The sequence below is a fragment of the Centruroides vittatus genome, unplaced genomic scaffold (genome assembly GCF_030686945.1).
Source record: "Centruroides vittatus isolate TY-2023 unplaced genomic scaffold, ASM3068694v2 contig_10, whole genome shotgun sequence".
Classification (NCBI taxonomy): domain Eukaryota; kingdom Metazoa; phylum Arthropoda; class Arachnida; order Scorpiones; family Buthidae; genus Centruroides; species Centruroides vittatus.
This window is the reverse complement of record NW_027120658.1, coordinates 6209764-6234801: the sequence shown is the minus strand read 5'-3', so window position 1 is coordinate 6234801 and position 25038 is coordinate 6209764. Positions and strand designations below refer to the sequence as shown.

General features: G+C 28.3%; 1 protein-coding gene across 12 annotated transcripts in view; it reads right to left on the bottom strand.

The window, feature by feature from the left end:
* Positions 1-25038, bottom strand: part of PMCA (plasma membrane calcium-transporting ATPase 3) — a 428157-nt gene that overhangs the window by 201726 nt on the left and 201393 nt on the right. For 11 of the 12 annotated variants that reach the window (XM_067273462.1, XM_067273313.1, XM_067272783.1 and 8 more), the window contains 4 exons: positions 16624-16683; positions 12941-12991; positions 12661-12839; positions 7657-7857 (listed from right to left, as the gene is read on the bottom strand). In XM_067273462.1, coding sequence (XP_067129563.1) covers positions 7657-7857; positions 12661-12820 — 361 coding nt within the window. In that variant the 5' untranslated portion in view covers positions 12821-12839; positions 12941-12991; positions 16624-16683. The remainder of the gene's footprint in view (positions 1-7656; positions 7858-12660; positions 12840-12940; positions 12992-16623; positions 16684-25038) is intronic. The other variant, XM_067273122.1, reaches the window with a different exon arrangement.

Genomic DNA, 25038 nt, shown 5'->3' with positions numbered 1-25038 from the left:
ATTTAAAATTTTAATACATATTGCAAAAGCAAAAATTATTATTCAATGTTTATTAGGTTTGAATGATTCTGAACTAATTATTATAAAATACTAATGATTTTTTAATTACATCTTCAATGAAGTTGTCAATAAAAACTGAAGACCACTATTGGAAACAAGTCAACAAAACATTCATGTTACTTTTCATAAGCTCTATTATTGAAATTATATAATATTTCCAGAATAGTTTGTTCTATTATTTGTTAGATTTTTTTTTTTACTAAAGAAAATAATTAAATTAGTGAATATTACAAGTAACTAAGTTTGTTTTTAAAAGCAACACATCATATATTATTTATTACTTAGTGCATATAGAACAAACTATCAAGAAAATCATTAATTATGAAAAATGACATTTTGTTTTGCCTGTAATTCCATTTCCATTAGTTTTTCAAAATACACTCATGTTTGTGAAAATTGCAACACCATGAAGGAATTGTCAGAAATTAATGAAATTTATTCCACATATTACTGATAGTGGTACAAATAAATGATCAAATTTACAAGACAAAAAAAAAACAGAAAGATCGTCAAAAATCAGTACTTTGTGTGTCCGCCACACTGAGCGATGAGAGCCTGTACATGTCGTTGCATTGAATCATAGAGGTTCTGAATGTAATCCTGGGGAATGGCATTCCAGATGGCTTCGACTTGACACCAAAGTTCAGTCTTATTGTGTGCCCCACCAGCTGTACAAGCGAGTCACCGACCAATGAAATCCCAGATATGTTCGATGGGCGACATATCTGGGGAATAAGCAGGCCATAGAAGATGCAAAACCTGTTGTGCACTGAAGAAGTCTTGTGCAGTCTGAGAAACATGTGCACGAGCATTATCCTGCTGAAATACAGTACCCAGAATGCGACGAAGAAGGGGGAGGACCTCTGGCTCCACAATTTCCTGTATGTAGCGATCACTGCTGAGGTTGCCCGCAATGTGCACCAGATGGGATCAATAATTATACCCAATAGCTCCCCACACCATGATGCCAGGCGTTTGTGCAGTATGACGCTGGATAACATACTGTGGGAGCAGACGTTTCCCTCTGTAACGTCTGACACATACTTTTCCATCAATGTACTGCAGATTGTAGCGAGATTCATTGGAAAAAACAACTTGTTGCCACTGGGCACGCCACGCGCTGTGTTGCTGAGCCCATTGAAGTCAAAGACATCTGTGAATCAGCGAGAGGGAAATCCTGCATAGAGGAATCTTCGCATGCAGTTCATGCTGCAGCAGACGGCAACAAACTGTGGAGCTAGACAACAAAACACCTGTAGCCGTGCTCCAACGTTGTGCTAACACATGAGAGGAAGCTGTACGGTCCATCACAGCCATATGAGTGAGGTGTCTGTTGTCCCATCCTGTTGTGCTATTGCTTGCCCCCACTGACAGGTTTTCACCTTATTTGGTTCTCCTTTGTCCATTTCTTCCAAGCACGCATCACTGTTGTGGCATTACACTGCGTGCGGGCTGCAATTTCTCGATACGAAAATCCACCCTCTTGCATACCAACGATGCAGCCTCATACAAACTCTGTTAATTGTTGGTATGGCTTCCTCCACTTTCGACAAGGCATACTGACCACCAATGAAACGTTTACCACAGACAGAGGAAGATAAATGGATTTCAATGCATCTTTACAGTACTTTATATACCTGGAACAAGTGGCTGATAAGGAGCTGTTTCTTGTTCCACGCATGTGCAATCACTTTGTAATTCTAATCATTTGCATGTCTTACTTCACTTTACATTTCCTGTAAGTTTGGTTCAATTTGCACAATTCCTTCATAGTGTTGCAATTTTCAAACATGAGTGTATATAAGGATTATTTGGAAATATTATTCTTCCTTTCTTATTTTTCTAACTGCCCACCAGAAGTTGATTTCCAAACAGCCTTCATACTTACTATAAAAATAATAAATTATATATCAGTTGAGCAAGTGCCAATGTTTGTAATACCAAGTATTTAATTTTTCACATGAAAACATGAGAATAATTGCATTAGTTTTCTTTTTACATAGATAATAATAGATTTTATGATTATTTTTATTTTAAATAAATATACAATTAAATGCTAATGCATCCTCTACTCAATTCCCATTTGTTTGTTTTTAATTTTTGCATGTTTTTATTTACATAAAAGTTATTTTCAACATTTTCATATTATTTTCTTAAAAATAATTAATACACTACTCATAAAACAATCTTGATTATCCAGTAACTATTACCTATCCATGATAATACAGGGTGGAAAAAATGGCCCTCAAAATGAATTAATACATAAAAAAATGAAAAGAATAAGACAAGATAGAAGCCACTAAAGCAAAATTATTGTGCAAAATTCAATATCTTGCCTATATATAAATACAAAAAAAAACTGTCAGATATCTAAAAAATGAAGTGTTTTATACAATATGTAAATGTCTAACTCCATATAGTATTACCAAACTATATATTGATTATTATATACAGTCAAACCTGTTTTTATGCGGGGGATAGGGACCGCATTAAAAAAAACGCATTAAAAAAAATCTCACGAAACTTCACGAATGGCTGTAAATAATAGTTTTCGCAACACAATTAAAAAAAAAATTTTTTTATGCGGTCAACAGGGACCGCATAAAAAAAGTCTCACATAGAAAATAACTCAAAACCGTACGAAATAGAATTTATTGACAACAGATGTCAGCACTTGACTGCATCGTCTGGTCTATCGTCTGTTTTACATATTTTTGTCCAGGTGGTGTTTTGTTTGACTTAAAAAGTAAATTATTTCATTTTTCGCATATTCATGCAATAATATTACTATAATAAGTGCATTTATGCTATAATAAGTTTATTTAGCTATAATAAGTCAACGTGAGACATGACGAATCGCACGAGACTAGTCGCCAACTATACCGCACAAATTAAAAATTCGCAGTAAAAAAAATCGCACAAATAAAAATCGCACATAAAAAGAGCGCATAAAAACAGGTTTGACTGTATTTGTTATATTGCATTACCTATCAATATATTAACTGAATTATAAACTATATGATTTAAGTTTTTGATCATTCATCTAACTGGTTAATTGTTACAGCCATGAGACCATGTACTGATGGATAATAAAAATTTCATTGTACATAAATTCAATTGTACAAATGATATTCAGTATTTAACTGCATTTGAATCTAACAAAAAATTCAACAGAAAGTTTTAAATTCAATTTATTCTATTAATTTAAATCTACTGATTATAACAAAATAAAAATTTAATGTAGTGAAACCTCGCTTAACAAGCACTTCCTCAAATTTGCATAATGAGCAACGTTTCGCATAACGAGTGACCAGGAGAGGGAAAGTCCTGGATTGTACACATGCTCCATCAGTCTGTGTTTAGCACTCATTCCACTAGCATCTCAGTTTCACTTGTGATCACACATTTCTCCAAACTTGTGTTCAGACATATTACATAGAAACATCAACAACCATAGCCCATTATATAATGATGTGCCAAATTTTTTAGCTATGTAAAGGCTATAAATAAAATATTAAAAATTAATTAATTTGACTAGAGGTAGGCAATTATGCTGCCATCTCATATTAAATTTAATTATTATAAATTATTAAATTTTATAATTAAATTTAATATGAGATGGCAGCATAACTGTCTACCTCTAGTCAAATTAATTAATTTCTAATATTTTATTTTATAGCCTTTACATAGCCCAAACATTTGGCATATTACTTGGCTGTTTATGAGAGATATTTTTTGATTTTTGCAAATTGAATTCACATTGCAGGTTAATTCATTCCACACTAGAAGAAAAGATGATGATGATGATTCACACTCCTTAATGTACTGTATGTAAATGTACTGTATGTACTGTATATAAATACATTGTATAATAACAATGTATACATAAAATATTTGAGTATTTTTTTCCAGCATGGAATGCATTACATATTTTACATTAATTTATATGGGAAAAATTGTTTCACTTAACGAGTGTTTTGCATTATAAGTAAGATTCTGGAACAAATTATGCTGACTAATTGAGATTCCACTGTATATTAATAAATTTTCTACAACTTAATTTTCAATTTATTTATAATTTCTACACAAAATAATTAAATTTTCATTAAAAGTTTTTGTCTGCACAAAATTCATAGCAGTTCACAAATTTTATGCAACTTTTTGCAATATTTTCTGTAAAAAATTAACTTACTGTAATTTTGGGCAGATAATCTATAATGGTGTGTACACTCTGCCAAAAACTGCAAGAACAAAAATAAAACCTTTATATAAGTTGCCCTACCTTACACACTACTCTGTATGGGCCACCATTAAAAGCAAGATTGTTTCCAATACTCAGTATAGAAGTTGCCACTTCAAGCATTTAAATTTTTTTTTTTTTTTTTTCATTTCCATTAACAAATCATTTTGGATCCGTATCTACTATTCTATAATAATCATATTAATTTCTGATTTATTCGGACTACAGTTTTGCTCATTATTAATAATATACAATAATTTTTTCCTGAGGGTAGGAAAGCTAACCACTGTCTTATATTAAGATTAACTAATAATTACAATAATTCTTGAATTAAATGACTTTACTGCTTTGCTTTATTTTTTAAACCCAGTAATGTAAAAATCTGTTTTACATTAATTAAACTAACATTTGCATAAAATTTAAAATATTAAACAACTTTCAATCTGAGTACACATTAGAAAACTGTACTCACTGGCCACCCATGTAATTCAAATGCAGTGTTTATGAATGCTCCAAATATAAATTAAGTACAGCAGAGTGTCGTTTATCTGAATCAATTGGGGACTGGGGTTGTTCGGATAACTTATTTTTTGAATAATGATAATGTACAAAAAATATATTAACCTATCCCATGTTGAAATTTTTCTCTGTTGCATGTCACTACAAGTTGAATTTTCATCAATGTTAAGCCTAATGTAAATTTTTAAAAATAATAATCGTGGCTATTATATCATTAAAAATTATTTCTTTATTTTGTACAAACAAAATAAATATATTGAAAAATATAAAAACAAAAAAATTATATTTTGGAAGTTAATCTAGTATCCAAAACATTCGATTCAGCATGACAGTCCAATTGGAACGCTTTCGGTTAACCGATGTTTCGGTTGATCGGCTTTCGGACAAACGATGCTCTACTACAGGGATGGGCAACCTTTATCTACGTAAGGGCCGCATTTCAAAACTTTTGAACTGACGCGGGCCGCACACAAGAGAAAAGAGGGGGAAACTGTCGGTAAATCACAATTCTTTATTCATATATAATTATAAATTAGCATAGGTATACTTAATATAGCTTTTGGCACTGATCTAAACGTAATATATCGGAAATATTCGGTTAAATATCAGTCACTGCTAGTTTTAAATTAGTTTCGATGTATCTGTTAGCCGGTTTCTTGTTTTAATTTTTACTAAATTCATTGGGAAAAAACTTTTCACAAATATAAGTTGTAGAAAATAACGTTTGAATTTTTGTCGAATATCTCATTAAGCTGGGAAATTGATATATTTATTCACGTTTTATGCCACGCGGGCCGCAAAAAATATTACTGCGGGCCGCATGCGGCCCGAGGGCCGCGGGTTGCCCATCCCTGCTCTACTATATAAGACTAAATAAATACAACTTCTAATTTTTATTTTATGACTTATTATCTTTATCCAGTAATATAATAATAAAATAAATAGGAAAAAATTATTATACTATAAAAATCATATGTTTTTTTTATCATTCATTGTTTTTCTAACTTAGAATTAAAAAGATTTTAATTAAAAAATATTAAACTTATACAATTAATTATGTGGTGATGATAATATATTAGTGGTAGTTGAAGCATTTTTAGTAATTAATTATTGTATAAAATTTTAATTCTTCTTGACTTCTTATATTTTGTATTACCCTGAAGATTCATCCGTATCTTAATTGCTAGTATTTATTAAAAAATTAAATCTGAATCAATCAAAATGTGTCATTGTTGTGAAAACAGTAGTGAGTAGTTAAACACTTGGCATCATTTCTTGTAAATGTATGAATAAATAATTTTCAAGTGAAGTCAAACTGATCTTGCATACATTGCCACATGAAAAAAAATTGTTGTAAAACAAAAACGCTAACATTTTTGGCTCTGTTTAGGGGCCAGTGTTAGCCCCTAAACACAGGACTGAAAATGTCAGGTGAAAAAGACTTCTCTACAAGACTACCTAAGCCAAACTTATGGTTTCTAAAAATCTTCTAAAACGCTTGATGCTAGCACTTAAATGGGGCTGAAAATGTTTGCATTTTTGTTTTACAGTTTCCTTGCTGTAAATGTATGCAAGGTCAGTTTGAATTCACTTATTGAATAGTTCCAGCTTTAGTAATAATTTTATATGTTAAATAATTGTTAGTTCAGGGAGTTAGTTGCCTGTTACCAGCTAGTCATGTAATGTGAATCAATCTTTAACTCATGACTGGAATTAAAAATCAGTATATAACTAACCCATTCCATCATACAACTTAAACCCCCTTTCAAACACAGATAACCCACGAGTTATCTGTGTTTGAAAGGGGTTATCAGCTTGAAATTAAAATAAATTTTCTTAATTTAAATATTTCAAAATTCTGAATAAAATTCTACAGTTCAAAAAAAATTAATATTTCAAATGATTTTAAAAATAAACTATTCATTGTTTATAATAAAGCACTTAAATAAAACAATCTTAATTTTTAAAATTAATTACATGTAAAAGAAAATAAGTTTTACCTTGATCAAGTTCTTGATCAGAAAAGCATAAATAAAAAAATATATATTTCTATTATTAAAAAGTTTAAAACTATGTATTGATTTCACAAAAATAATTTTTGTTTCTTGAACAAGCTACATTTATAAAAAATATATATATACACACTACTGTACTAGATTTCATAAAAAAAAACGAAACATTTTAAACATTATTTTCTACATTAAAAAAAATTGTATATTTTGTAGATAAAAGTACTTTTATAATCAAACCATATAAAAATAAAGAAATTGCTTTTAGCCCTTGGTATAATTAAATTAATTAAAAATCTACTAATGTGAGGTAGATAATAAGGACTTATCACACCAGTGATAATCAGCACAAATACCCAGGTATCAATGGAGTATATTTAATAAAAAAGAAAAGGGGTGTACATTAAAATCAATTACACAAGTAATTAACATGGAATAACTCCTTTTCATTTTTATTAAACTCCATTGATACCTGGGTGTTTGATTTTTAATTAATTCATATAAAAATAGTTTATCTAATATCCTAATCCTGTAAAGTTATATATTTATATGATTCAGTTATCCTACATATAATAAAACATTCTATATTTTACATAGATTTAATTATCTAATTCAATAAAATTTTTACAAAGTCATATTTTTGATTTTGTTAAATTATGATTTCAAATTTATTTATTTAAATGAAAAAACTAATCTAAGTAAAGTGAATGAGTACTTATTAATTTAAAGTCATTAATAATAATTTAATTACAAACGATAGCCATGAAATAGGCTAAAAACGATTAATACATGAATCTTTAAGAAATAAAATTACTAAATATTGCTTACCATCTACTTCTAAGTTTTCTGGTGGTTTATAAAATGCTAAACCCAAAGAGATAATTGCAGCAGCTTCTAGAATAATAAGTGTGATATCCTGAAGAGCTTCCCACACTAATTGTAGAAAAGTTTTAGGTGGTTTTGGGGGAATAAGATTAGCTCCAAATGTCATTTGCCTATGTTCAAGATCTGCTGCAGAACCACTTAACCCTAAAAATAAAAATTACACATAAAGAGGAAGTCAAAAACATTTTAAAGGAATTTTTGTAAGTATTAATAGAATATAAAATTGAATAGAAATAATGTATAATAACAACATTTTCTTATTTCAAATTATAAAAAAATATGCAAAACACACAAACAGCATTCAATAAAAATTACTTGTTAAATATAATATCTACATTGAATTTTTGATTATTCCAGAGTTACAAATATTTTGACTCGTTAGCATTGACTGTGGAAAAGTTTGAAATATACAGATCAAGCGCTATGGGCATGTGTTGAACTATAAGGATGCCACAAATTTACCAACAGCATGGAAATTTATGATTGATAACAACCCCCATATAAATCGGTTATACAGCATGCGCTCAGTCCATACAAGTATGTTTATTGTATAGACATATATTCTTTATTGCATTTTATGTTAATTTACTTTGTTTAGTTTGTTATTTACTTTAATTGGATCCATGTATTTATTCAATTGGTTCTATTTATCATTTATATTTTTGTATTTAAACAGATTGTTTGAATGGATTTAGAAGTTTGTATTTTGTTTTACCATAAACGTTCAAACATAGAACCAGTGCAAAGAAACATTCCAAGAACTTTAAAATACCTGAGGATGACCTGTGGAGCAGGTAGAAAACGTTTGTAAGAGATGATAATAAATACTAATTCTTGGAAGCATAAGGTGTTTGAGTCAAAGTATTCAAAAATCTGAATGTTTATTGAAACAAATATTTATCAAAAAAAAAAAACAAAGAGTATTCTCCATGTATTTTTTTTGGCAGGACTTGGGGGAAAAAATACAACTAATGCGGGTAAATGTTGACACAGGAAATCTATGATGTCAATGTTTTTATTGTTTATCTCATATGGAACATGTATTTTCCAGTGATAGGCTTATATGATAGCTTTCTGTAATACTAAACAATATGGAGCATGAACATAGATATTTATTTATTATTCATTTTAAAAAATTGTTAAGAATACTGAAATTTGTTCTATTTTCTCAATTAACCCCTTTTTCTGACGATTTCCTTCTACTTCCTCTATAATTTTCAATTTTTCAACAAGGGTTCTTTTCTCACTTATCCAAACATGATCTCCTATATCTCAAGACAGCATACTAATTTTTACTAGTGTTTCTAGACTATAAGAAAAACTGCCACCAATAAAATACAGTATTTTGTAAAGCAGTAGACAAAAAGTAGTCAGAAATTACAATAAAAACTGGTTAGCCGTAGTTAAAAATTTAACTGTTAAATTTGACATGCTTTTATTTTTAGTACATGAAATTCAGTGTTTCAATTTAGCACCCTCTATTATGACTAGAATAATTGATGCGGGATAACATTTCTCTTTCAGTAAAATACAAAATGAACATTGCGGGAAAACAAACAATTCAAGAACGAAGAATACGGGTAAAATTAAAATTATATATATGTGTCCTTATTAGGAACAAGAGAAAACAACCGATAGATGAGGGAAAACAATTGATATGGGAATATAGATCAAGAATCCACTGTTTTCTGATATTTGTACTTATAGTAAGAATGAACTAACGATGGTAGTTACTATGCTGAACTAATCAACTGTTAAAAGTGTATAAACTGTAATAATTCAGCTTTAATTACAGTTTATATTAAGATTTTTTTATAAACTTGTCAATACTCCTATATGAGATCCATGATTTTAAGGATATTAAAATCCATTTTCAAGCAAATTTTTATATAATATACATCATGATAGTTAGGAAAAACATTGCACCAGATACCAATGGAATGACATTCACTATCAACAAATGGATGAGAATTTTAACACTCAGTTGCCAAATAATAACATCTAATAGTGTTGCTTACTTTCCTCTTCTTTCACAATTGTATCAGCTGCAGTAACCCTTCACCTCGCACCTGCAGATTCGTCATTCTAACTGCTGATCACACAACTACTTCCCAGGCTAAATGCATAAAAGGACGACACATTGACAGTTCCAAACATTTTGTCATAATGAGGTTTCAAAATGAAGTAGAAGAGCTAGAAGGAGCTCTGTGCGCCTCTACCTTCATAAAACAGACGTGACCCAGTCTCCGGAGAAGACACTTGCCATTCCCTCAACAGAATCCTTGTCAAGACGATAGAACAACATCAGTCCCCCTAGGAGCCAGATTCAATGGACATCCCCAGCCCATAAAGGACAATGACTTGACGAGTTGCCATAGACTCGTCATTCATCGACTATGAATTCTTATCCCAATGATGAAATGAACGTCATATTGACGAGCAACAAAGAATTGAGGTATTTTGTTAGAAAGTTGTAAACTCTCTCTCTCAGGAAATTAGGCCCACCTCACGCGGCAGAGGAAATGGAATAGTCACGCCGCAATTCTACAATCTAATACAGTAAGACCCCACTTGACACAGGGGATGCATTCTTAGACGACAAAGCACTAAACGAAACAGTGTTAAACGAGGTCATTTTAACAGAGTAAATAGGGATAGGGAAACACATGACCAAAAATAAATTTTATTACGTTTCTTGATATATCCTGTTATTTCTAGCTTTAAAATGTAACATTAAGTTTTCAGGACCAAAAATACTATTTCTTTTTATATTTTAATGTGTCCATTAATAAATAGTGAACACTATTTATTCAGAAATTTGAAATATAAGCAATTTTGTACAACTGCAATCTTCATCTGATTCAGAGTTTCGTCGCCATATTTTGCAAGCGAAAATAGAGTCATTTTATATTTTATATATGAGTTAAGTTTAGATATGGTGCATTAATGTACTAACTAATAACTGTTTAAATTTATTAATAAAAAAATCAACAAATATAGTGCCAATTATATTAATTTATCTGATGAAAATGTCGCAATTATGATTTAGGCCTAACTGATATCAAAAAAATACAAAGCCACATAATTTTGTTATTATTTTAAACCTCTATAGTTTATATGATATTACATAATTTATATACTTTTTAGATGATATCAATACAAAAGTCAAATTTCTATATTTCTGATAAATTTATTAAATATGTCTCTTAACAAACTTCTCAAATTTGTTAATATATTAACAAACTAGAAGAAAACTATAAAAATATATTTTTATCTATTAAAATTATCATTAAAATAAAAACTGAAAAATGATCAATGATACCATTTAAATTATAATTATCTATCATTTCACTTTGTGCTACACTAGTCCATTAACATCTGCCCTCAAAATGAAGGCAAGAAGTTAAGTAAGAAGAGTTTGAGAAAGTTAAACTGTTTCAGAAAAATTTTTTCTAATATTTGAATATTAGAAGTATTGTAGATTATGATTTTGGGAAACAATTTTGGCTAAATCATTTTCGAAACAAAACGTTGTAAAATTTAAACATAGCAATTGATATTCAAGTATAACATAACATCAAGCCATGCATTATTGCTTTCTGCAGCCCAATCCAGCATTTTCATTCCCATCTTTATGTATTGCAATTTTTGTATAATTCCTTATATAAAAATATTATTTTATATATATTAATTAAATAACTAAATAATTTTAAAATTTAATAAAGAATAATTGACTAATCATGGAAATACTATGCAGTGCAATTACAATTTATACAATTTGATTTTAAGTAAAATAATATGACCTCATAATACAAAATAAATAAATCTTATTAAAATGTGTAAAAATTAATAAATTTTACATGATCATGTGAAATAGAAAAAAAATAAACACATGCAAAGTTACCTCCAGCAATAAAAACAATCACAGTAAACTGATCTTGTATATTATTTTTCATATATTTCTATTACATAAATAACTCATTTTATTAATTTTTTAAAATTCAACTATGTAACAAAAACATACCTGCAACTTTTAATTTGATGACCTAAATAAGGTAAAGTTCTTTACACTTGGCTTAAATCAAAAAATTATTCTAATCTAGTTATTATACATTTAAGGAAAGCCATCTGGAATTTTAATGTATTTTTTATGTTGTGTGAATTTGTGCACATGCATTACCAGAATGTAACTCACATGTAAATATGAGTTACAACTGCACATTAAACAATTCATTATTAATGTAACATTTGTCAGAATTTAAATATTATAATGATTAACTAGTGTTAAACTTAATTTCAACAGTCAGTTTTTTTCTTAAGATTTAAATAAAAACAAACAAATTTTTGAAGCCAGCTGTGAAACCTATATGACTTCAGGTATATCAGGTTCGCATACTCAGATAATAAAAGACCAGATACAATGGTACAAAAATTTCTAGTGTTTAGCACTAGTAATAATCATTTGCTTTAAAAAAAAAAAAGTCTCCAAGAATTCAATTAGTAATATGAAAATTCTGTTCTTCAGAACCACATGGTTCCACAGAGGATTTTTATAAAGACTAGTGTTAAACTTATTATAATAATATCAGAACAAAATTTGATATGTTCACTAACCTGTGATGACAATTTTGTATCATTGAAAGTACTTGTGTTACAGAAAGGATTTTAATGCTGTCTGACAGAGTGTATCTAGTATTATATAACATTTGGCATGGAGTTTAACATACTATTTGTCTATGATCCTAAAATTATGAAAATATCTACATACTGGCCAAAAAACTGGATTAATACCTAAATTATACCACAAACATTAATAACTAACAAAAGTTTTGTTCATTTTGATGATTAGTGTGTTCATGGTATAATTTATTTAAAATCCAGATTAACAACAATACAAGCAAATTATTATGCAAAATGTTTTCAATTTAGAATATTTAAGTGTCATACCATCTGTAGGAGAAGTATAAAGTTTTTTGCAGAGTTCTTGGACACCTCCATAATCTTCTTTTATCCTTTCAATAGCTTCACGACCATGGTGTTCCATAAGCTCCCTGAGCTTCTGGAGTGTGACACCATATTGTGCGGGGCGGCCATCAACAGTTGCCATGATAATTTCTTGCTTTCAGCTATAAAAATAAAAAGTTCAAAGTTGTATGACTTATTTTTATAATTGAAAATCATTTTTAATTATGAAAATTATCATCATTAACATTTTCAAAATACAAACCTTGGCATTACAGACTTAAATTGCTAATACTTGTTCTGAATCTTCAAACTCCTAACAAATAAAAATAATCAATAGATTCATATCAACTAATAATAACTAGAAGTATTAAAATTCTCATAGTACCTATTAAATAAAATTTGTATAGCTTAAAGTGATTTTCATGAAAGGTTTAAAAATAAAGGAAATATTAATATAATCCACATCTTTATTGTTAAGGTTACTTGTTTTACTCCAGGAATTTTAAGAATTTTTAAGACAAAGCAAGCAAAGAAATAACAATATACTCATGGGCTATATATATATAATCTGTAAACACCCACATTGTTATTGATACTAAAAATAATTTACTGTAATAAATAAAAATGTAAATATTACATGTTAGTATACTAACTGAGAAATTAAAACTTTTCCATCAAGCATCAAAAAATTGATTAAAATAATACAAACCTTATTTCTTTTTTACTTAGTTTATATTTCATGTGGCAATTTTAGAATGAATGATAAGTTGTTTTTATGAAATTAATTTTATAACATTGAAACTTTATTAGTGGTAATAATTTTATTAAAAGAGAATCATTTTTGATAAATGCAAAATCCAAATTACTAATAATTATAATTCTGGTTAGTCACAATTTGAAAATCAAGTGTTGTAAATTTGGTAGTTTAATTTTGTTTGTTTGTTTGTTTATTAATTACAATTTAATTACATATATTGGTGCTTAAACTCATTAGGACTATGTAAGTCTGAACAATTAGCTAAACAGTACACACAACCAATGATAAACAAATTTAAAATTGAATATTTAATGAGTACTTTCACTTATTACATTCAAGCTTCATCAGAATTTTAAAAAAATAAAAAAAACAAAAGAATTTGATTACATAAAATAAATTTAAATTCAAAAAACACAGCAAAATACAATACAATCTTGCTAATCTAGTCCTTAGTAATTCAGTCTCTCAATTATCAGGCAAACCCACAATTATAATATGTTTGTTTCTTATTCATTTTTTAAGTGAATACAATCAACTTGTAACATTAAATTTAATAAATATAGTTACCATAACACTGTACAAATTTCACAACAACAAGAACAGTACATCTCTAAAAAACAATCAGTACCAAAGAACAGCAGGTCATATCATTCATTGCCTTTAAACCTTTACACTCAGTAATTCGGCACTCTAGCTAATCTGAAACTCCTGTGGTGCAAGGAATGACTGGATTAACAAAAGTCTGATGTTTTAGATCTGTATACAGTTGTAACTACTAATTATTTTTTCATGGATAAAATATTCTAAATTTCATGCTGAAGGTAGCATTGCAAAGATTATTATATCTAGAACAGTTTCTGTTAAGAATAAAATGAGTGAATTAGAAAAGTGTGTATTATCTTGACAATGTTCCAATTAGATAAAATAATGGGTAATGAGGGTTTTACATATAATGCTATATTTAATCTATAGTTTTAATATCAAAAACCAGATATTAAAGCTATAAATAATATAATGAGAGATGTTTATGACATGTTGATATGTTTATATATAAATCAGTAATACAAAAAACCTTTCACACTTTGTTTCTAGCAATTTAATCACTAATCACTTAGTGATTAAATTGCTAGAAACAAAGTGTGAAAGGTATTACTGATTTTAAGTAGTTCTAGATTTGAGTGCAGAGTTTATATATATATATATTTTTTCAGCACATGTTAAATATCCATCAGGTTTGAGTATCTTTCCTTTTTTTGTCTTTATATTTTGTAATTCTTATAACTCATTTTCCAACAAGTTATTTATATATATTTTTTTTTTTATAAGCAAAGAGGATTTAATATTTCATAAGTAAAGAGAAAACATGACCTATGTGAATAGACAAAAAAAAAAAAAAAAAAAAGTATTAAACTATTGATATAAACTACAATATAAATATGTTCCTGACAGGAACAAATTAATATATGAAACAAAACAATGTTACAAGCCTTTCATATTAAAAGTACTTTTACCTACTCTATTTTAAGTGCTTTTAGTTATAAATCAGTTATATTCTAACAAAAAATCAGCAACAAACTTTGAAAAACTTAAAGCTTGCCCTGTCAACTATCATCTTCAATTATTCTGTATTTTGCCCATTTACTTTTAATGTTAGTCTGGATGGTGTCTCAATTAATCCAGAGACATTAACTTTACCATGTTAAAATTTTTTGTTAATATAAAAAATTTCATATTCTTGAAATAAGTTTGCAGAATCACTTTTTACATTAGATTGTTCATTTCAAAAGCACTTTTATGTTCACATAAAATCATTCACTTTTTGGCATTTTCAAATATCATTTCATAACATTCATGTAGCAATCACTGTGTGCAACACAATTTATAAAAAATCTTCATAACTTCAAATATTGTTTATCAAGAAATAACATACATTGTTCAAAAATACAATTATTTTTAAAATTTTCCAAATAAAAAACTAATAAACATCCAAAGACTGATGCATTGATACTAAACCAAACAATTGCTGTAATTAATTAAGCTATTATTATGCAATTATTAATAATTACATATTAAGTAATTTGATATTAGAGGTAAATGTTAGGTGACATTTCTTATCTAAATTAATAATTATAATAATTTAATGATTTATTAAAAATTGTAAAAACAGTCTGGAATAAAAGAACTAGCCTGAAGCAGGATTTGGACCCGCAACCTCCGCCTACATAATAATAACCAGATTAATTACGGCAATCATTTGATTTGGTGAAAAAAAAACTTATTTTTGCATTCAATATTTTGTTCTATATGTATGCAAATTATAGACATGGAAACATCTAGTTGAATTAATTGTTTGAAGTTTATCATAAAATCAAATTAGCATTAATTAAATCTTTAATCAGATGCAACACAATTTCTTTTAGTATCCTCAACCTTACAGTGTACTTGTTTCATTTTTGCAACTTCTGATATTACTTTTAGAAAAAAAGGTTTAGATCAAAATCATTTCTTTTAATAAGTTCAATGTAATTGTTCAATGCAATATGGTTCCATTGGAAATTTTAAACTGTCCCATTCCACAAAAATATGTAGGTTTAGTTTTATTATGATTCAAGATGTCCTTTTAGGACATGTTTTTTGAAAATTAAAACATTTTTCAATATCACAACTCAGAAAAGCTGGATTTGACAAATGACAAAAAATAACCTGGCTTACATCAGATAAACTTAATGCAGGACTATTAATATGTCAAAAACATTTGTTTATTCATTAAATTATTTAATGGTGTGAAAATAATGTTATTTTTTTTATCGTTTTAATTTTATTACATAGCTTTGGAAATATTAGCTCCTAACACTTTATATAAGCCATCCTAATTTATATACATAAACACACACTAACAAGACATACATTACAAAAAATAATTTTTTGAAGGATATTTTAATTAAAGACCTATACAATTTAAATTTGAAGAAACGATGTTTAATTATATCATTAACTCCAAATTAAATAAATCTTGGTATCATTTAAAAAAAAAAAAACTGCTGCTTTATGTAGCTAAACTATTTTAATAGGTATTATTATTAACTAAATTTCAATACAATCATTACAAATGGAATTTGAAATATTTCTATGAATGAATATTAGCTAGTATATCCTTATTGTACAGATATGAATATGCATTTACTCACTTTTTCAGATTTGGCACACATTGTGTACTAGCACATCCTCTCAAGTGTTAGCAGATTTTTCTGTAATTATTTTTTTTATTTAGTAATTAATTTAATCAATGTTCGTAAAAATTTTTTATTCTTCTAAAAATTAAAGTTTGTATAACTGTTTATAGGTTATAACTATAGTTATATAATTATGAAAATATCAGAAAGTGTATTTTCACATAACAATGAATAGGTCTTTCTCTGAAAAAAAAGGAAAACTTTATTTAAGTAAATGGTTTCATAGATATGAACATTTCCATTATCACATATTAATTATTACTAGGACATTGTGTGACTGTCGTATCATGACAGGATTGAGGCAGAGCTGGAAAAAAACAAGTGATTCTTGCACTTGTTAGACAGAAAAGGCAATCCTTGTACCTAATGGTCACAGACAGGGCAAACTTTGCACTTGCCATCACAAAGGAGGTTATCTTTGTTCCTGCCAACCAAGGGAGAGGCGATCCTTGCACTTACTGACACAGAGACATGATCCAAGAACAAAGCAATCAATGCCAATGTCCACCAGTGGCTAAGAGAATAATACCACTGAACACTGGTAGTTGGTTGTGAGTTTGTATCTGGCCAAATGGAGTTTTCCAGATTTTCTTCATGTTAGTAATACCTAAATAGGAACAAATTTTCCATAACAGACCTCCTGAGAGGCATTCACCCTCAGTAGATCATCCACATGTTGCATTGCCATATATGAATAAAATCAAAACTAAAAGCAATTGACACCAATTACTTTGTGGTTGTGTTCTGTTTGCTTTTTGCATCTATTTTCTGTTAGGTGAGAGCAATTATGTTTTTTTATTTGACCTCTAAATTCCATTAGGCATGATCAAGGAACACAAACATTTATCACTTTGATCTCACTTTATATCAAAAACAAATCATGGAACCCCATTTTCTGCATTTACGATCACATTTCTCGATTCATCACAATCAATAGAAAATGGCAAAGCTTTATCAGAATCAGCCTACCAAATTTTGAGAAACAAACTCAATTCTGTAAGCCACATAGATGTGCTAGGGACCTTGGGACATCGTGCAACAAAGTCATGTACACTAGTGAAATGACCTAGTCATGGACCCCCCTTTTTTTAATTACATTTTTCGATTCCTCATCACAATTAATGTAAAATGGCAAAGTTTAATCAATCAATCAAAATCAAACAAACAGATTTTGAGAACAAACACAAGTCTGTAAGCCACACAGAAGAGGTTTTGCTAATGCTTCACCTTAATTAATGCAGAACATTTACACAAACATATGACATTAATTTATGTCTTTGAGTAGTAAATATGATGATGTTGATTTAGTATTTAGAAAGTAAAAACACATTTAAATCCTAAAAATGCAAAATTGTTCAAAAATAAAAAAATTATTAGAAAAAGTTCATTTTCAACTATTTAATACTCCAATATGGATTTATCTTTATAGAATTATTTAGCAAGGCTCTACAAAAATAATAAGTTAAAAAAATCGTTTAAAATGATTTGTATGTTTAAAACACACAGTACTTCTACTCAGACCTTTAACTTGTATATATTTTTTGAAAATTTAATCAAATTTTCTAAAGCAGTAATATTTGAAATCAATTTGTTCCAGAAGACGTTCTAGCTTTCATTCTTTTTAAATTGAAATCTGCTTCTTTGTCCTGAAAAAGGTCATTTAAGATGACCAAAAATGTTTGAGAATTAAAACTGTACTGCACAGTAGCAGTCTTAGTAGTAGTACTGTGGTTTATTACAAGTGCAGTTTTCAGAGAAGTGCAATTATGTTTAAAAATTAAAACTCTACATTTTAACAATTTATTTTCTATTTTTAAAATCTGAAACAACTTAATTAAAACTGGAGCATCTTTTTTAAAAAAGTAATTTCAAAATTACATATCAAACATGGAAGATTATAATAATTTGATAACAGTTTTAATATTTACATCATTGGTATTTAGAACCATCTGCATCCAATGTTGGAAATTCTCACAATTTCTGTTACAGTCTCTTGATACAAATTTCTGCTTCCAAAATTTCATGTTCCAGATCTACAATTGCATATACATTAAGTCACCTGTATATAAAATATCCTTCAAGAAACCACCTATACAAAGTAATCAGATGAATTATGATCTGAAAAATACAGATCCGAACCACACAAATAAATTTTGCAAAATTAAAAAAATGCTGTCCTCAAAACATTCACTAACATCCAATACTGTATTTGTAGTATGAAGTTCAATCCTAGAAAAACATCTCTCCAAAATTAATACTTTTCTTTCTTTGGAACAGAAGGAATTCCTTTTAAAATGGTATCAACCAGTATTCAACTGGACAAAAGGTACCAACTGGTATTCAAATATTGTCAAAAACATTTCCCTAGCAATACATCATATTAATATTGTGCATTTTTGGAGAGATAGCAACATCTCATACACCAAGTATTCATTAACACGGGTCGGCAACCTTTCAGCGGTGTTGTGCCAAACCTAAATTATAGTGTTATTCTAGGTGCCAACATGATTCTACCAATTTTGTTATATATATTATCAATATTGGTTTGGTTATAATGGACATCAAAAATATATAATTTTGAAGTTAAGCTGTTAATTGAATTATGTTCTTACAAGTGATGTGCATGCACAATACATAGGTAGGAACACTTGTTTGTATATTTATATTACAACACATTGCACTGTAATATGAATATACAAGCAAGAGAATCATTTTTAATAAACCACAGATTAAAATAAAACAACTTCTTGCACAACTCCTGGGAAGGATAAATCAACAAAATAAAACCTTTTTTATATCCCAGTACAAACAGATTTAGACAAAATTAACGTTTTTGACCATTATCACGGTCTTTGTCAGGCTATTGACCAGTATAAATTCGAAACCGGAATTCAAACAAATGTGTTTAAAATTATTTTAAATTCCAAAATATTTAAAAATTGGAAATACAGACCCCAAAATACAAGCCAAACTCTGTAAAGCCAAATTAGTGAAAATGTCAGGTCAAACACCTTTGCAACCTGGAAACGTTAGAAATATACAAAGCTGTCCTGGCGACAACTGTGTTAAATGCAAAGGATGCCACTAATATTTCGCATGCATGGAGGTGATGCTATGAATAAAAACAGGAACAACACTAGCAGGTAGCTAATGTTTCTACACTAGTAATTACATCTTATTATTTATTTGTGGTGATGTAAGGCTATTTTTTATCAATTTAGTAGCACATACACCAAAAATTATTTTCCAATTTTTAAATATTTTGGAATTTAAAATAATTTTAAACATGTTTGAATTCCAGTTTCAAATTTATACTGGTCAATAGCCTAACGAAGACCATGATAATAAATGTTCAAAAACAATAGTTTCGTCTAAATCTGTTTGTACTGGGATATAAAAAAGGTTTTATTTTGTTGTTAATATACCACAGCTTATATTGAAATTTGGATTCCATTAAAATGTGTAATTATGTATTATGTATTATAATGTAATTAATGTGTATTTATTTACATTTCTATTCAGAGAGACACTGGAAATCATCCCATGTGCCATGTTTGGTACGAATGCCATAGATTGTCGACCCTTGCATTCCTTGCATTAGCACAAACACAAACACTTGTATTCAAACAATGCACCCATCAAAGTTACAATAAACCTAATCATTGTTTTTTTTTATATTGTTTTGTTAGCCACACTTCTTTTTTCAAACAATTATTATGTTTATTGTAAATTGCTTGTTAAACAAATTTTACTCAATTCACTGAAAAGTACTAGCACTACCTGTTAACTAGTCCATTAAAAACAATTGCTGATAAACTATATATAAATTATCGTTGTCACTGCTGTTTCATTGACATCTCCAATATTGCCATACACATCCCCAAGCCTGCTAAACTCACATACCAAATATAAATTTTGACATGTAATTTTTAGAATTAGTCAATTACAACTAAAGCAACATTTTTAGATAGTATATTACTCAAGCATACATTTAACAGTTTTAATTTATGCTCCTCCATTTTTTAATAATTATATTATGCTGATTTTAGGCTATAATTATAAAAAAAATTTTTAGTTTTAAATATGTTATAAAGTTAATGACAGAAATACTTAATTTTTTGACAACATTGAATTAAAACAAATTCAGTTCTGGAAAATATGACAATAATTAAATAAACTGTAAGTGTAAATATTTATTAGTAGTTTTAAGATGTACTTTCAAATTCACTTCTTCACTTTTCTTGTTCTATTTTTATTCTTAAGCCTTATAGTATGATATTTCATTACAAATATTCAAAATACCGTGTTCTAATTTATATTTATTTTTATATGTATTCATTTCCAAAACTAATACAATTTGTTTCGTTTTTGTTTTTTTTTTTTAACCCGGGAGGGGTCGCATGACCCATTCTGACCCGCACCCCCTATTTCATGATCGACTGAATCGTTAATAATTAAGTTTTACCGATGTGACTTACAGTAGCTTTCTAAATTTATTGTTATTATCGGAACATATCGCCGTTACTCAGTTTTTCAGAACGCTTTAACAGATAATTGCTCTTTGGGGTCATGGTGACCCGCAGCGACCCTTGACGTCTGCGTAAATTTGTGTTATTAATGTAATGTAAATAAAATAAATATAATTTTTTAAAATTATAAAGTGACATATCTTTTCTATGATAAAAATAACTTCTATGATCACTAATTGTTTCATGTTTTTCTAAATAGTTAAAATTTTTCAGACACTTATAAAAATTTTCCTCAAAATTTAATATGTAAATTCGAATGTTTATAAATAATTAAGGCTTACAAAGTAAACATATATATTTATTAAATTACTAAACAGAATGAAAAATAATATTTAAAAGAAAAAAGTGAAAAAAGTTGAACTGTTAAGAAAAAAATTAATATCTAAAATGCGGGTCGAGGTGACCCGCAGCGACCTCTATCAGTTGTTGACCTTTGCGACCTCACCCGTGTTAAATATCAATAAAACTAAAAAAGATATTTCTGTAAGAAGTTTTATATAATTTTCTTCTCTAAGCTCAGAATAAAATAACTATATTATTCTGACAAAAACCAAAAACTAAATTAATTTCTTTGATGTGTTTATTCTACTCTGTAAGGTTATTCTAGTACAATGGGTGATCAGTTAATCAACAAACAAATTCAGATTGCAAACAAATCAGACAATGAACATTTTCACGAAAGATTTTTATGTTCGGATAACAAACACAAGAAGCGATGCTGTGTTTAAGATTTGTAAAACTATGTTTTAATAGCATTTATACGTGTTAAATGATTACCAAAAAAATTTGTTGAATAAATGGATTGAAAAACTGAAAAATGATAAACAATTAAAATTAATAGATGTCATTAAAGCGTGTTTCAAACAATAATGAACAAACCCACACCAAGAGGATTGGGTAATGTAACTTTTATAAATTTTATATTTATTTCCACATTTTTATGAATATAGTCAAAGACTAGCATACCTATATTTCATACACTTATATTACAGATGTTTAATTATTTTAGATTTATTTATTTATAAGAAAAATCCACAATATAATTTCCATTAAAAACAATTTTCTGATCAATTAGACTTATTCCAGAGGACTCTGTATCCATCTGAAACAGATACAATAAAACTGGAATTACAAATAACCAAATGATTTATTTATATGCAGTTATTTAAAGATATTAAGCAATTTACAGAATATTTTTCACAATAGCAACAAAAATAAAAATTACCAAGTTCTGTATATAAAGACACTTTACACACTTTTCCAAAAATTAATTTTGATAAGCCTTTATCAGGTTTTTAAATAGATATTCTATTTTTGGAACATAATTTACATCAAAGTATACTATGTTTTTTAAAATTCTAATATAATTTTTGACTATTAAAAAAATTATGACAGAAATAAAACATTTAAATATTAAGTTAAAATAAAAAATAAAATACAATTAAAAATAAAAGTAAAGCAAAAAATTTGTTTTTTTTCTTTACTTTTGTATTCAATTTACAAATGTTTTCAGCCATTTTACAGGCCTGCATCAAATTTTCAAACTGTTCTAAAATTGAATGTTTTACAGCATATTCCAAACTGAAATGTTCAAATAACGTAACATTTAAAAATTTATACATGATGCAGGCCCCTTAAAGAGACCAAAAAACATTTGTCCTATTAAAAATTTTTGCTGGAAAAAGTGCAGAAAGTATGAAGTTGCTTACTATTTTTATTCCTGTTAAAAAAAGGATTATGGTTTTTTGAATGAACTACAAAAAACTTAAGTTTAGTTCTAGAACATTATCATATGATAGCATTCGAGAACAGCCAAGGATTAACAGAAGTAGGAAATTTGAGAAAATTCTTATAAATAATGTGTTTTGGAAACTTCTCCCCCTTGTAAAGTGTGTAGTCATAGACTTAAAATAAATGCATGTTCATTGTTTTTTATACAAATAATTTATATAAGTCTGTATAAAAAACCTGCTAGTGTATTTAATCTATAGTTGTAATTTGTACAAATACATGAATAGAGAATAATGTTTGAATTTATAGTATGAATTTAGTTTACAACAGGGTTGATTAAATCAAAAGTTACAGCTTGCCAGAAAAATACTATATAGGCTAGATTGGTGCTTCATTTCTACTATTTGTTACTGCTTGTCATGTGCCTTTAAACTCTCATTATACCATGACACACTAAGACTATATATCTTGTGTTAAACCCAAATAACAAAAAATATGAAGAATTATTTGATAAAAACAAACTGCAAGTGATCAAAAGAAAATTTCATACAAACTATTAAGGACTTAATACAGCACTGTTAATTAATGATTTTGATTCAAAGTGTGCAAATACTTTGACTGTAGTTTTTGTTTTCTCCTCCTTTCTCTTGTTTATGAAACTTCTGACATAAAAACATTATTATTATGTACATTCTTTTTTTTTTGACATTTTATTGCATATTCAGTTCTATACTAAGATCAAAAGAATTGATTAATCAAATATTCTATCACAATACAGTAAAACAATAATTATTAGAAATTACTTTTTTTAATGATTAATTTAGAAAAAAAAAGGATGACATTCTTTCAGTCCCTTTTAGATTATGAGAAAGTTATGATTTGCCAATAGAGAGGTTGAGGCCAAAGTTTAAGGCGAAAATGTGTATGTCAGACGTTCAGCACCGCTTTCCTGTAATCCTAGAAGTTTGACAATAGTGTTTGGAATGTCGAGCATGATTCCACTGACTTTCCAAACACCATTGTCAAACTTCTAGGATTACAGGAAAGCGGCACTGAATTTCTGACATACACGTTTTCATGTTTAAAACTTCAGCCTCAACCTTGCTAATATCTCTTATATCCATTCTTGAGATATCTTCAACAATGGGTAAATGAAATTTTAGCCCTTTTCATGCTTAATTTAGATCTGCAAGTTCAGTTTTTATCTATTCTTTGATCTTGCCAAGATAATGGACTTGTAATAAAATGTACACCACACTCAATTTTCCAGCAAGTGAAGTTTGTAGAACAATTTGGAATTTCGAATTTTATAATTTGAAACCTGAAGCAGGTTTATAAAATAAACTGAAAACATTTATTCCACAAACTCCACTTGCTGGAAAATTGTGTATGATGTATATTTATTACATGTTATCTATACCAGTTTTAATATTGGACTTTAGTTTATAATGCACTTGACTGTTCTGTACAAATCTGACAATTACTTGTTTACTGATAAATTATTATTGTCCATTTCATCATCCTGAAAATGCTAATCAACTATAAACTTAAATTAACTCAAGCACTATGAAACAGTACCTAATATGGCACAAAATAAATAATCATTTTATTTATAGTCATTATTTGAATAGAGTTAGGTTTACCATTCAATATTAGACTTTCTTATAATAGTCAAACAAACAGAATACAGTGGTGCCTCGTATAATGTATGCCTCGAATAACGGATGCTGCGAACAACGGACTTTCTGTTTGGCCGTTACGTGACTCGAGCAACAGACTGGCTGCGAACAACAAACTTTCCAGCATAATTGGTGACTGCTCCATGGGTGCGTTCTTTAATAGTGGTTGCTCTGCATCTCTACTACTATGGGAGTGCGCTGCTGTTTGTAGGCATTTAAAAATGACGGTGAAAGAAAGATGGCAGCGCTCGCACTATCGATAGTATCGTGATGGCGGAATCTATAATTCTAAAATATGAGCTTTTAAAGGCAAAAGAAGGATCCAAATTGTAAAATTTAACCATAAAATGGATTATTTGTTGAAAGAGCATTCAAAATAGCCACAAAAAAATTAGAATGCCGGCTACCATTCGAAAAAAATTCATAAAGAC